The 15,211-nt window shown below is 47.8% G+C and overlaps 1 protein-coding gene across 1 annotated transcript in view; it reads left to right on the top strand.

Annotated features, from left to right (window-relative positions):
- The window catches only part of ETNK2 (ethanolamine kinase 2), a 195,774-nt gene that overhangs the window by 108,156 nt on the left and 72,407 nt on the right, over nucleotides 1-15,211 (top strand). The window contains exon 3 of the mRNA XM_063955257.1: nucleotides 9,608-9,739. Coding sequence (XP_063811327.1) covers nucleotides 9,608-9,739 — 132 coding nt within the window. The remainder of the gene's footprint in view (nucleotides 1-9,607; nucleotides 9,740-15,211) is intronic.

The raw sequence follows: 15,211 nt of genomic DNA on the forward strand, positions 1-15,211 counted from the left end.
TCCTGGAACTCAGGGCTATCTACAACGCCCTTCTGTAGGCATCATCTCTACTTCGCAATCAGGCCATTTAAGTCCAGTCGGACAATATGACGGCGGTAACATAAACCAACAGGGCGGAACAAAAAGCAGAACAGCAATGTCAGAGGTGTCAAGAATTCCCTCCGGGGAGGAAAAACACGCCGTGGCATTGTCGGCGGTCTTCGTTACGGGAGTAGACATCTGGGAAGCAGACTTCCTCAGCAGACCTGACCTGCACCCGGGGGAGTGGGGCCTTCACTCGGAGGTGTTCTGGTGGTTGACACGACGGTGGGGATATCCACAAATCGACATGATGGCCTCTCGACTCAACAAGAAGCTCAAGCGGTATTGTTCCAGGTCGAGGGACCCACAAGCAGTGGCAGTAGACGCTCCGACAACTCCGTGGGTCTACTAGCTTGTGTACGTGTTTCCTCCACTTCCTCTGATCCCAAGAATTCTAAAAAGAATAAAAAGGGAAATGGTTCAAGCAATCCTCATTGCTCCGGACTGGCCACGAAGGGCCTAGTATGCGGATCTTCCCGAGATGCTGCTCGAAGATCCGCGGCCTCTAGCTCTTCGCGAGGATCTTTTGCTACAGGGCCCGTTCATCGTTCAAGACTTACCACGGCTATGTTTAATGGCAAGGAAGTTGAACGGCTGATCCTAGCCAGGAGAGAGATTCCTGACAAGGTCATCCCGACTATGATCCAAGCCAGGAAGGGGGTAATGTCTAAACATTACCACCGTATCTAGAGGAGATAGGTCTCCTGGTGTGAGAGCAGACAATATTCTGCGGTGTAATTTCATCTGGGACGTTTCCTGATTTTCTGCAGTCGGGAGTGGATGTGGGCCTACATCTAGGCTCCATAAAAGTCCAGATTTTGACCTTGTCTATTTTCTTTAAGAAACAATTGGCTTCTCTCCTTGAGGTCCAAACGTTCTTGAAAGGTGTTCTGCATATCCAACCTCCCTTTGTGCCTCCCACGGCACCTTGGGATCTCAATCTGGTGCTGTAGTTCCTCCATTCGGACTGCTTTGAACTATTACAGGAGGTTGACGTAAAGTACCTTACGTAGAAGACCATCACACTGTTGGCGTTTCACATCAACCAACCTATTGTCGTTCCAGTTGTTACGGACACCTCTGCTACTTCAAAGTCTTTGGATGTTGTGAGGGCTTTGAAGGTGTATGTAAAGAGAACAGCTTGTCACAGGAAATTGGACTCGCTGTTCGTTCTCTATGATCCCAATAAAATTGGGTGCCCTGCTTCAAAGCAGTCAATTGCACGCTGGATCAGGCTCACTATCCAGCATGCTTGTTCCACGGCAAGCTTGCCGGTTCCAAAATCTGTACAGGCCCAATTTACTAGGTCGGTGGGTTCTTCTTGGGCGGCTGCCCGTGGTGTCTCGACTTTACAGCTCTGTTGAGCAGCTACTTGGTCAGGTTAAAACACGTTTGCTAAGTTCTACAAGTACGATACTTTGGCCTCTGAGGACCTTCAGTTTGGTCAATCAGTTCTGCAGGAACCTCAGCACTCTCCCACCCGGTTTGGAAGCTTTATTTCCCCATGGTACTAAATGGATTCCCAGTATCCCCTAAGACGCAAGGGAAAATAGGATTTTAATTACTTACCGGTAAATCATTTTCTCGTAGTCCGTAGGGGATACTGGGTGCTTGCCCGGTGCTTCGTTCTTCCTGCACTGTTACTTGGTTAAGTATTCTGGTTTGTTCAGCTGTTGCTGTTCCTGTTTCAAGTTTGGTTAGCATGGCTTTCCTCTTGTTCTGTGTGTGCTGGTTCGTAATCTCACCACTTTCCTTATCTATCCTTCTCTCAAATTATGTCTGTCTCCTCTTGCACAGTTTCTTAGACTGAGTCTGGTAGGAGGGGCATAGAGGGAGGAGCCAGCACACACTACCAATTTCTTAAAGTGCCCATGGCTCCTAGTGGACCCGTCTATACCCCATGGTACTAAATGGATTCCCAGTATCCCCTACGGACTACTAGAAAAGGATTTACCGGTAGGTAATTAAAATTCTATTTTTATAAGTTTCAATTGGCTTAAAATAACAAAATTGTAATGATAATGCTACCATTAAATGGTATCATTAAAGGTAAAAACTGAAGAATTCTATCCATCTATTCCTATAATTGCTAGAAAATGTTAGCAGATATGCTATATAGGAGCAGCAAAATTATAATCAAACCTTTTTTTTGTATAAATGGGAACAAATACATGCTGCTTTCTTAGCTTGGAGGATAGGAAAGCAGGAACACCTTATTCTATAACAGTCTGGATAAACACACTAAGGATTATCGAAGATTCTAAGTCATCCATGGTTTATAGGCGATGTTGAATACTTTTGCCATCAATGCTCCCCATTGATCAGATGGTTTCCTGCCATCGATGGTATAGAACCACCCGATGGTTCTTTTTTTTTTTTACAGAGTGGCGGGACACATAGCATAGCTCCACCCCCAATACCCATGAAGCCCCACCCCCAGTTTCTGATTGGCCTATTGGCCAGTCAGTGAAAGTACAGGGATGACCATAATTTTTTAATGAAACCATCTATGGTCATTTATTGCATTCTATGCAAACTTCGATGGACACCTGCCATTTCACCATCGATGGTAACACCTATGGCCTCCGGGCTTCACCCACTCTGTGGAATGCCCTCCCACGCACAATAAGACTCGCCTCTAGTCTCCAAACCTTTAAACGTTCCCTGAAAACTCACTTCTTCAGACAAGCCTATCAAATTCCAGACCCACCCACATAACCGTCAGTGCTTCCCTATCTAATTACATCCTCTCTGTACAGTACACATAACCTTACATATCTTGTCTTTCTTTACTCTCACACCCTCCTGACACTTGGCCAACATTGCGGGGTGATCATATCATACAACCCATTAAGAACTTAGCAATCTGGTGGACCATTATGCAATAGGTGGTTGCATCTATCCTTGTGTATCAATGCCTATTTCCCTATAGATTGTAAGCTTGCGAACAGGGCCTTCCTACCGCTAGGTCTGTCTGTTTTTACCCAGTTTTGTTCTATTACTGTTGTTCTAATTGTAAAGCGCAACGGAATATGCTGCGCTATATAAGAAACTGTTAATAAATAAATAATAATAAATATGGCCATCCCTAAAACAAACCCCCTAGCTATCTTCTTTTTCTTTTATCTAACTTTATCAACAGCCGAACACATCTGCATGTATAATAAACACAGTTGAGAATAGTGGTTACAATATCAAAATGACACATCTAACATAGCTTTAAAAAATCTAAAAATAGCAGATGTAGACTAGTTTTAATTTCTTTTTCTCTAACGTCCTAAGTGGATGCTGGGGACTCCGTCAGGACCATGGGGAATAGCGGCTCCGCAGGAGACAGGGCACAAAAATAAAGCTTTAGGATTAGGTGGTGTGTACTGGCTCCTCCCCCTATGACCCTCCTCCAAGCCTCAGTTAGGTTTTTGTGCCCGTCCGAGCAGGGTGCAATCTAGGTGGCTCTCCTAAAGAGCTGCTTAGAAAAAGTTTTTAGGTTTTTTATTTTCAGTGAGTCCTGCTGGCAACAGGCTCACTGCATCGAGGGACTTAGGGGAGAGAATTTCAACTCACTTGCGTGCAGGATGGATTGGATTCTTAGGCTACTGGACACCATTAGCTCCAGAGGGAGTCGGAACACAGGTCTCACCCTGGGGTTCGTCCCGGAGCCGCGCCGCCGACCCCCCTTACAGATGCTGAAGATTGAAGGTCCGGAAACAGGCGGCAGAAGGCTCTTCAGTCTTCATGAAGGTAGCGCACAGCACTGCAGCTGTGCGCCATTGTTGTCACACACTTCACACCAAGCGATCACGGAGGGTGCAGGGCGCTGCTGGGGGCGCCCTGGGCAGCAATATTTAATAACTTTATGGCAAAAGAATACATCACATATAGCCATTGAGGCTATATGTGTGTATTTAACCCATGCCAGATATCTAAAACTCCGGGAGAAAAGCCCGCCGAAATAGGGGGCGGGGCTTATTCTCCTCAGCACACAGCGCCATTTTCCTGCTCAGCTCCGCTGTGAGGAAGGCTCCCAGGACTCTCCCCTGCACTGCACTACAGAAACAGGGTAAAACAGAGAGGGGGGGCATTTTTTTGGCGATATTTTGATATATTTAAGCTGCTATAAGGAACAACACTTATATAAGGTTGTTCCCATATATATTATAGCGCTTGGGTGTGTGCTGGCAAACTCTCCCTCTGTCTCCCCAAAGGGCTAGTGGGGTCCTGTCTTCGATAAGAGCATTCCCTGTGTGTCGGTACGTGTATGTCGACATGTATGAGGACGATGTTGGTGTGGAGGCAGAGCAATTGCCGATAATGGTGATGTCACCCCCCAGGGAGTCGACACCGGAATGGATGGCTTTGTTTATGGAATTACGTGATAATGTCAGCACATTACAAAAATCAGTTGACGACATGAGACGGCCGGCAAACCAGTTAGTACCTGCCCAGGCGTCTCAGACACCGTCAGGGGCTGTAAAGCGCCCTTTACCTCAGTCGGTCGACACAGACCCAGACACAGACACTGAATCTAGTGTCGACGGTGATGAAACAAACGTATTTTCAAGTAGGGCCACACGTTATATGATCACGGCAATGAAGGAGGCTTTGCATATCTCTGATACTGCAAGTACCACAAAAAGGGGTATTATGTGGGGGGTGAAAAAACTACCTGTAGTTTTTCCTGAATCAGAGGAATTAAATGATGTATGTGATGAAGCGTGGGTTAACCCAGATAGAAAAGTGCTAATTTCAAAAAAGTTATTAGCATTATACCCTTTCCCGCCAGAGGTTAGGGCGCGCTGGGAAACACCCCCTAGGGTGGATAAGGCGCTCACACGCTTATCAAAACAAGTGGCGTTACCGTCTCCTGATACGGCCGCCCTCAGGGATCCAGCTGATAGGAGACTGGAAACTACCCTAAAAAGTATATACACACATACTGGTGTTATACTGCGACCAGCCATCGCCTCAGCCTGGATGTGCAGTGCTGGGGTCGTCTGGTTGGATTCCCTGACTGAAAATATTGATACCCTGGATAGGGACAGTATTTTATTGACTATAGAGCAATTAAAGGATGCTTTCCTTTATATGCGAGATGCTCAGAGAGATATTTGCACTCTGGCATCGAGAGTAAATGCGATGTCCATATCTGCCAGAAGGAGTTTATGGACGCGACAGTGGTCAGGTGATGCGGATTCCAAACGACATATGGAAGTATTGCCGTATAAAGGGGAGGAATTATTTGGCGTCGGTCTATCGGATCTGGTGGCCACGGCAACTGCCGGAAAATCCACCTTTTTACCTCAGACCCCCTCCCAACAGAAAAAGACACCGTCTTTTCAGCCGCAGTCCTTTCGGTCCTATAAGAACAAGCGGACAAAAGGACAGTCATATCTGCCTCGGGGCAGAGGAAGGGGTAAGAGAGGGCAGCAAGCAGCCCCTGCCCAGGAACAGAAGCCCTCTCAGGGTTCTGAAAAGCCCTCAGCATGACGCTGGGGCCTTACAAGCGGACTCAGGAGCGGTGGGGGGTCGACTCAAGAATTTCAGCGCACAGTGGGCTTGCTCACAGGTGGACCCCTGGATCCTGCAGGTAGTATCTCAGGGTTACAGGTTGGAATTCGAGAAGTCTCCCCCTCGCAGGTTCCTAAAGTCTGCTTTGCCAACGTCTCCCTCAGACAGGGCGACGGTATTGGAAGCCATTCACAAGCTGTTTTCTCAGCAGGTGATAGTCAAGGTACCCCTCCTACAACAGGGAAAGGGGTATTACTCCACGCTATTTGTGGTACCGAAGCCGGACGGCTCGGTAAGACCTATTCTAAATCTGAAATCTTTGAACCTGTACATACAAAAATTCAAGTTCAAGATGGAGTCACTCAGAGCAGTGATAGCGAATCTGGAAGAAGGGGACTTTATGGTGTCCCTGGACATAAAGGATGCTTACCTGCATGTCCCAATTTGCCCTTCACATCAAGGGTACCTCAGGTTCGTGGTGCAAAACTGTCATTATCAGTTTCAGACGCTGCCGTTTGGATTGTCCACGGCACCTCGGGTCTTTACCAAGGTAATGGCCGAAATGATGATTCTTCTGCGAAGAAGAGGCGTATTAATTATCCCTTACTTGGACGATCTCCTGATAAGGGCAAGGTCCAGAGAACAGCTGGAGGACGGAGTAGCACTAACCCAACTAGTGCTGCAACAACACGGGTGGATTCTGAATTTTCCAAAATCTCAGTTGACCCCGACGACACGTCTGCTGTTCCTGGGAATGATTCTGGACACGGTTCAGAAAAAGGTGTTTCTTCCGGAGGAGAAAACCAGGGAGTTATCCGAACTTGTCAGGAACCTCCTAAAACCAGGGAAAGTGTCTGTGCATCAATGCACAAGAGTCCTGGGAAAGATGGTGGCTTCTTACGAAGCGATTCCATTCGGCAGATTCCACGCACGAACTTTTCAGTGGGATCTGCTGGACAAATGGTCCGGATCACATCTGCAGATGCATCAGCGGATAACCTTATCGCCACGGACAAGGGTGTCTCTTCTGTGGTGGTTGCAGAGTGCTCATCTGTTAGAGGGCCGCAGATTCGGCATACAGGACTGGGTCCTGGTGACCACGGATGCCAGTCTGAGAGGCTGGGGAGCGGTCACACAGGGAAGAAACTTCCAGGGAGTATGGTCAAGCCTGGAGATGTCTCTTCACATAAATTAAATATACTGGAGCTAAGAGCGATTTACAATGCTCTAAGTCTGGCAAAACCCCTGCTTCAGGGTCAGCCGGTGTTGATCCAGTCGGACAACATCACGGCAGTCGCCCACGTAAACAGACAGGGCGGCACAAGAAGCAGGACAGCAATGGCAGAAGCTGCAAGGATTCTTCGCTGGGCGGAAGATCATGTGATAGCACTGTCAGCAGTATTCATTCCGGGAGTGGACAACTGGGAAGCAGACTTCCTCAGCAGACACGATCTACACCCGGGAGTCTTCCACATGATTGTGAACCGTTGGGAAAAACCAATGGTGGATATGATGGCGTCCCGCCTCAACAAAAAACTGGACAGGTATTGCGCCAGGTCAAGAGACCCTCAGGCAATAGCTGTGGACGCTCTGGTAACACCGTGGGTGTTCCAGTCAGTGTATGTGTTCCCTCCTCTGCCTCTCATACCAAAAGTACTGAGAATTATACGGCAAAAGGGAGTAAGAACGATACTAGTGGCTCCGGATTGGCCAAGAAGAACTTGGTACCCGGAACTTCAAGAGATGCTCACGGAGGATCCGTGGCCTCTACCTCTAAGACGGGACCTGCTTCAGCAGGGACCGTGTCTATTCCAAGACTTACCGCGGCTGCGTTTGACGGCATGGCGGTTGAACGCCGAATTCTAAGGGAAAAAGGCATTCCGGAAGAGGTCATTCCTACACTGGTAAAAGCCAGGAAGGAGGTGACTGCACAACATTATCACCGCATTTGGAGAAAATATGTTGCGTGGTGTGAGGCCAGGAAGGCCCCCACGGAGGAATTTCAACTGGGTCGATTCCTACATTTCCTGCAAACAGGATTGTCTATGGGCCTCAAATTGGGGTCCATTAAGGTTCAAATTTCGGCCCTGTCGATTTTCTTCCAGAAAGAATTGGCTTCAGTTCCTGAAGTCCAGACTTTTGTAAAAGGAGTACTACATATACAGCCCCCGGTTGTGCCCCCAGTGGCACCGTGGGATCTTAATGTAGTCTTGGATTTTCTCAAATCCCATTGGTTTGAGCCGCTCAAATCGGTGGAGTTGAAGTATCTTACATGGAAAGTAACCATGCTACTGGCCCTGGCTTCAGCCAGGAGGGTATCAGAATTGGCGGCTTTATCATATAAGAGCCCATATCTGATTTTCCATACGGACAGGGCAGAACTGCGGACGCGTCCTCATTTTCTGCCTAAGGTGGTGTCAGCGTTTCACCTGAACCAGCCTATTGTGGTGCCTGCGGCTACTAACGATTTGGAGGATTCCAAGTTGTTGGACGTGGTCCGGGCATTGAAAATATATATTTCAAGAACGGCGGGAGTCAGAAAGTCTGACTCACTGTTTATATTGTATGCACCCAACAAGATGGGTGCTCCTGCGTCTAAGCAGACGATTGCTCGTTGGATTTGTAGCACAATTCAACTTGCACATTCTGTGGCAGGCTTGCCACAACCTAAATCTGTCAAGGCCCATTCCACAAGGAAAGTGGGCTCATCCTGGGCGGCTGCCCGGGGGGTCTCGGCATTACAACTCTGCCGAGCTGCTACTTGGTCAGGGGCAAACACGTTTGCAAAATTCTACAAATTTGATACCCTGGCTGAGGAGGACCTTGAGTTCTCTCATTCGGTGCTGCAGAGTCATCCGCACTCTCCCGCCCGTTTGGGAGCTTTGGTATAATCCCCATGGTCCTGACGGAGTCCCCAGCATCCACTTAGGACGTTAGAGAAAATAAGAATTTACTTACCGATAATTCTATTTCTCGTAGTCCGTAGTGGATGCTGGGCGCCCATCCCAAGTGCGGATTGTCTGCAATACTTGTACATAGTTATTGTTACAAACAAATTCGGGTTGTTATTGTTGTGAGCCGTCTGTTCAGAGGCTCCTACGTTTGTCATACTGTTAACTGGGTTCAGATCACAAGTTATACGGTGTGATTGGTGTGGCTGGTATGAGTCTTACCCGGGATTCAATATCCTTCCTTATTGTGTACGCTCGTCCGGGCACAGTATCCTAACTGAGGCTTGGAGGAGGGTCATAGGGGGAGGAGCCAGTACACACCACCTAATCCTAAAGCTTTATTTTTGTGCCCTGTCTCCTGCGGAGCCGCTATTCCCCATGGTCCTGACGGAGTCCCCAGCATCCACTACGGACTACGAGAAATAGAATTATCGGTAAGTAAATTCTTATTTTTTATTCTTAAATTGTAATTTGTGGGAATATGTACAATTCATCTTTTTCACATTTTGAAATATTGTTTATAGTACAATTATTGCTTTTTATGTAGGATGCAGTTAGCATTCCGGCTGCCGGTAAATCATACTGATCTCTTTTATGTATAGCAGCACATAAATGTTTTACCTAATAGCAATTATATTGGGTCTACTACGATTGGCCGGCGGTCAGGATCCCTGCGCCCAGCATACCTGCGCTGGGATCTCGACCGCCGGAAATCCGACATCGGGGCGAGCGCAAAAGAGCCCCTTGCGGGCTTGCTGCGCTCACCACGCTGCGGGCATGGTGCACGCTATGCGCGCCACGCTATTTATTCTCCCTCCAGGGGTGTCGTGGACACCCCAAGAGGGAGAATAGTAGTCGGTATACCGTGCTGAGCGCTGGGATCCCGACAGCCGGTATATTGAGTGCCTCTCATTATATTCATTACACATGTTTTGCTTTGCAAATGTTGGGGGTAACAATAACAGGACAAATGGTCTGCCAGAGGGTACCCCATCTGAAAATGAGAACTACTGTACTATTTTGAGGGTGATTCCGAATTCGACTTCTTAAACTGTTCTTATTGACAGGTTAATTGCGTCTGAGATGGCCAAATACCACTGTATTCCTGCTCATAATGGCTGCCTTCCAAAAGCTGCATTGTGGCAGAAGCTGAACAAGTATATATCCATCCTGCACACTGATGATGGAGCCCAGGGCAGGTATGTAGCTGACAGGGGTGATTCTTCTTAATGCAGCAGCCTGTACTGGAAATAGCAAACTGCTCATCAACAGCAGTTTGTAAATTATATGGCTACAGGCTGAGTGCTACTATACAGATTCTTGAAGAAACTACTAATTATTATATACAGTATATGTAGGAATTGTCAAAGACACACGCATACCGCTATTGCCATCCACAGTGATACAACTGGTACAAAGTTTTTGTTTTCTAAGTCTTATTTATATGTGTACACGGTATATATGTGTATCCCCAAAAAGCAACTCACACACCTAATATATACAGTATGCATAACGAATCAATATATTTGTTGCCACATAGGGTTAACAGGCCAATCAGTACAGCACTTATAGCACACACATTAGTAGCTTGAGCACCATTATACTCATCTGTGTCATTGTCCTCTCACTAGCTTGTTTACATTGGGTACAGGGTGTGTGGTGTACATGGGCCCCTTGGTCCAGGGGGACCCACAATGCACACCCTGCACCTATATAATTATACATACCTCCCTGGAGTCTCACGCTGGCTGGCACTGCAGCAACCATTATAATATGTGATTAGTACTGCGCTTGTAAATGTTAGCTGCTCCACTTAAAATGAGAATACCAAAAATTAAACAAAGGAGCGCTTGTTGTGAATTATACCGCTCATACCTGTAAAAAGAATGTGGGTTAGTTATGATGTTTACAGCCCCTTTTAGAGGTGATTTGTTTTTGAGGATGAAGATATGGAGTGTTGAGGATTCCTGTTAGGGTCTCCTGCTCTGTGCTGCCACGTCGTCATGGCAACCGGGAGACAAGTGCTAGCGGAGTAACCTGAGCGTAGCTGATACTCCGGTTCGGATCTTTTGCTGTGCAGTGGTTACAGGCTCTGTGCACGGCAGGGGATCCGGTGCTGGTTTTTGTGCTCACAGTCTGTGAGGTCTGAGTGGGGCGTGGACAGCACCTGCTATATAAACCCTCTTCTCAGGTTAGGCAGATGCTGCTGAATCTTTGTTGGTTAGTCAGTTCCTGAAAGCTAGCTAGTACTGTGTAAACTTTGTATTTGTTTGTTGCTTACTGCAAATAGGCCTTGGGATTTGGTATTACACTCTGCCAATCCAGACCTAGCAGTAAGACTGGAGTCAGTCGTTTAACCTGCTGGGGTTCTTTTGCTACTCTGTGAACCAAGCAGGTTTGCGGCTGTATTCTCAGACTTGCCTGCCAAAATCCTTTCTCACTGTGCAAGGTGTTCAGGTGTCAGTTTAGTGGCAGTAAGCTGAACCAGTGCACTGCAAGTGAGGACTAGGATTGTGGAGACTCTCCTTGTGTCTATTATTCCATCTCTGACCAAGGAGTTTACTGCCACATCCGTTGGTAACCCTTTAGGGTTTTGCTGGTGCCCTTAGCAACAGCATTTCGGGTTCTCTACGTATTAAATCACTACATCTTGCTTCTTTCCATCTGAGCATTCCTAATACTAGGGAGACACCCAGTTTCTTAGCCTTTGGGCTTCTCTGTTCACTTTGTGTTTATTTTGTTACCCTATCACCTTCTGTGTATGTAATGTCATATTCCCCAGTCTGTCTGTGAGTTCGTTTGTTTCGCATCCCTCACCGTTCAGACACCAGTACATTCCTGCTGGCACTGGTGTGCATAACATATTCAGCAGCCCAATACTCCTGTTGAAATTTTGTGGGAATATGGAGCATACCCCTCAAAATACTTTGCAACAGGTGGTCGATCAGGTGCAGGTCCTGACTCGACAATTTAATGATTTGTCCATTAAAATGCACACCTCGCAGGCCGCTGGCGGAGCTCCCGCAGCAGCAGTACCTTCAGGGGTTAAGGAGCCGAAAGTAAATCTCCCGGATCGTTTTTCTGGAGATCGCTCGCAGTTCTTTTGTTTCAAGGAGAGCTGCAAGCTATATTTCCAGCTTAGGCCTCAGTCTTCTGGGTCGGAGATTCAGCGGGTGGGCATAGTGATTTCCTTGCTACAAGGAGACCCACAGGTCTGGGCATATGGGTTGCAGCCTGACTGTCCGTCGCTTAAAAGTGTTGATGCTTTTTTGACGGCACTGGGCATGTTGTATGATGACCCTGACAAGACGGCCTCAGCCGAGGCTCAGATTTCGATCCTTAAGCAAGGGCGAAGGCCAGTTGAGGTTTATTGTACGGAGTTTCGGAGGTTGGCCCATGATACCCAGTGGAATGACCCAGCCCTGAGACACCAGTACCGAAGAGGTCTTTCTAACCAGTTAAAAGACCAACTGGTACAATATCCCTTGCCTGATAGCTTGGATCAGCTCATGCAGTTATCCATTCGGGTGGATAGACGGCTGATAGAGCGCAGGCTTGAAAGGGAGACCGAGGTTTCCTTCTTTCCCAAGGGAACCTCAGACTCTGAGGAATTTTCCGAGGAGCCTATGCAGATTGGGGCTACCCGCCTCTCCTCGCGTGAGAAGACGCGGAGGAGACAGCAGGGGTTATGTTTGTACTGTGGGAATAAAGGTCATGTGGTAGTATCATGCCCAGAAAAGCCAGAAAACTTCAGGGCCTGAGGGTGATGGGAAATATCCTGTCAGGCCAGAAGTCAGAATTTCCCAAGAAGACTTTTATCATTCCGGTGACCTTGAAGATCCTCGGTCAAACTGTCAAGACTGAGGCCTTTGTGGACAGTGGGGCCGACGGGGTTTTTATGGACCGCCAATTCGCCCTGAAACACTCTGTTCCCTTAGTACCCTTGGCATCGGAAATTGAGATTTGTGGGTTAAACGGGGAACCATTATCCCAGGGTAAAATTACCTCTTGCACTAGCCAGATTTCTTTGTTTATTGGAGCCACACACTCTGAAAAATTGTCCTTTTATGTGACTGTCTGTACTTTTGCCCCATTGGTGTTGGGGTTACCCTGGTTAAGGGCCCACAATCCTCAATTTGACTGGGTCTCTGGGGAGATTCTTAGTTGGGGTACTGATTGTTTCAGGAGTTGCTTGAGCCTTCCAGTCAGGCTTTCGCAGCTAAGTTTGCCAGGATTGCCAGGATGTTATGCAGATTTTGCGGACGTGTTCTCCAAAAGAGTTGCAGAGGTACTACCTCCCCATCGCCCCTATGACTGTGCCATTGATTTGTTGCCGAATTCTAAGCTTCGCAAGAGCAGGTTGTACTCCCTGTCACGTCCTGAGACTCAGGCTATGGCAGAGTACATTCAGGAGAACTTGGCTAAGGGATTTATCAGACCTTCACAGTCTCCAGTTGGGTCGGGGTTCTTCTTCGTGGGTAAAAAGGACGGTTCGTTGCGACCTTGCATCGACTTCAGGGAATTGAACCGTATCACGATTAAAAACTCATACCCACTGCCTCTCATTTCGGTCTTGTTTGACCAGCTTCGTACTGCCACCATTTTTTCTAAGATTGACCTACGCGGTGCGTACAATCTAATCCGAATAAGAGAGGGGGATGAATGGAAGACTGCCTTTAATACCCACTCAGGGCATTATGAATATTTGGTGATGCCTTTTGGGTTCTGTAATGCCCCGGCAGTCTTCCAGGATTTCATGAATGATGTGCTCAGGGAATATTTGGATAGATTCTTAGTTGTATACTTAGATGACATCCTAATCTTCTCCCATTCCCTGGAGGAACATCGGAAGCATGTACGCTTAGTCCTCCAGAAACTCAGAGACCACCGGCTTGGGGCGAAGCTGGAGAAGTGCGAATTTGAAGTTCAGCAAATCGCATTTCTAGGATATATTATCTCCCCAGAGGGTTTCCAAATGGAGGGTTCCAAGGTACAGGCAGTCCTGGATTGGGTGCAGCCCACTAGTTTGAAGGCGCTTCAGCGTTTTCTGGGCTTTGCGAATTTTTATAGACGATTTTTCGCTGGATTTTCGTCTATAGTGGCGCCCTTGGTGTCACTCACTAAGAAAGGGGCGGATGTTGCTCACTGGTCTTGTGAGGCCAAAGCGGCTTTTGCCCGTCTCAAAAGGGCATTTGTCTCGGCCAAGGTGCTGCGACACCCAGATCCAGGGCGTCCTTTTGTGGTGGAGGTGGATGCCTCTGAGATGGGTATTGGGGCAGTGCTCTCTCAGATGGGGGTGTCTGATAATCGCCTTCATCCCTGTGCTTACTTTTCCCGTAAATTTTCGCCTGCCGAGATGAATTATGATGTGGGTAACCGGGAATTGTTGGCTATTAAGGATGCACTCGAGGAGTGGAGACACTGGCTTGAGGGGGCTAAGTTTGTGGTCTCAATTTTTACCGACCATAAGAATTTGGCATATTTAGAGTCAGCGAAGCGCCTCAATGCCAGGCAGGCACGATGGGCTTTGTTTTTTGCTCGCTTTAATTTTTTGATAACATATCGCCCTGGGTCAAAAAACATCAAGGCTGATGCGCTCTCGCGGAGTTTTGCTCCAATCCAGGAGACCATCGAGGAGCCATTGCCCATTGTGTCCCCATCATGTATTAAAGTGGGCATTACCCAGGACCTCTTGTCATTAGTCCTTAGAGCACAGGAGCAGGCTCCTCCAGACCATCCGGTAGGTCTTTTGTTTGTGCCTCGTAGGTTAAGACAGCGAGTGTTCCTGGAATTCCATGCCAAGAAGTCGGCAGGTCACCCGGGTATTGCCAGAACTCGGGAGTTGCTATCTAGGGCGGTGTGGTGGCCCTCGGTGGCTAGGGATGTGGATCAGTGGGTTCGGGCATGTGACATCTGTGCCCGAAATAAGACTCCTAGAGGGGTTCCTGTTGGCCCATTACATCCACTCTCTATTCCATCTAAGCCATGGACCCACATTTCAATGGATTTTGTGGTGGACTTGCCCAAATCCTCGGGGATGACAGCCATCTGGGTTGTCGTTGACAGGTTTTCGAAGATGGCGCACTTCGTTCCATTGGTTGGGCTGCCATCGGCCAGACGCCTGTCTGAATTATTTATGCTGCATGTTGTGCGTCTCCACGGGTTGCCACTTGATGTGGTCTCTGACCGCGGATCCCAGTTTGTGGCCAAATTCTGGAGGGCATTTTGTTCCGATCTCCAGATTTCTGTCAGCTTGTCGTCAGGCTACCATCCGCAGTCTAATGGGCAGACTGAAAGGGTGAACCAGTCCTTGGAGCAGTTCCTCAGGTGTTATGTCTCCAAGTGTCAGACTGACTGGGTTGCTCATCTGTCCATGGCGGAGTTTGCCTATAACAACGCGGCTCACTCTGCTACAGGGATCTCTCCCTTCCTTTGTGTGTATGGGCATCATCCTAAGGCCAATTCTTTTGACCCCCTGGACTCCACGCCTGGTGGTTCCTCTGTGGTTTCGGTCCTTAGAGGTATTTGGAGGAAAGTGAAGAAAGCCCTTGTGTCTGTGTCATTAGTGACCAAAAGGGTTTTTGATAAGCGGAAAAGACCCTGCAGCTTCAAATTAGGAGACTTCGTCTGGTTGTCTACCAAGAATTTGAAGTTGAGACAGCCATCTCATA

Source organism: Pseudophryne corroboree, chromosome 2 (assembly GCF_028390025.1).
Source record: "Pseudophryne corroboree isolate aPseCor3 chromosome 2, aPseCor3.hap2, whole genome shotgun sequence".
NCBI lineage: Eukaryota > Metazoa > Chordata > Amphibia > Anura > Myobatrachidae > Pseudophryne > Pseudophryne corroboree.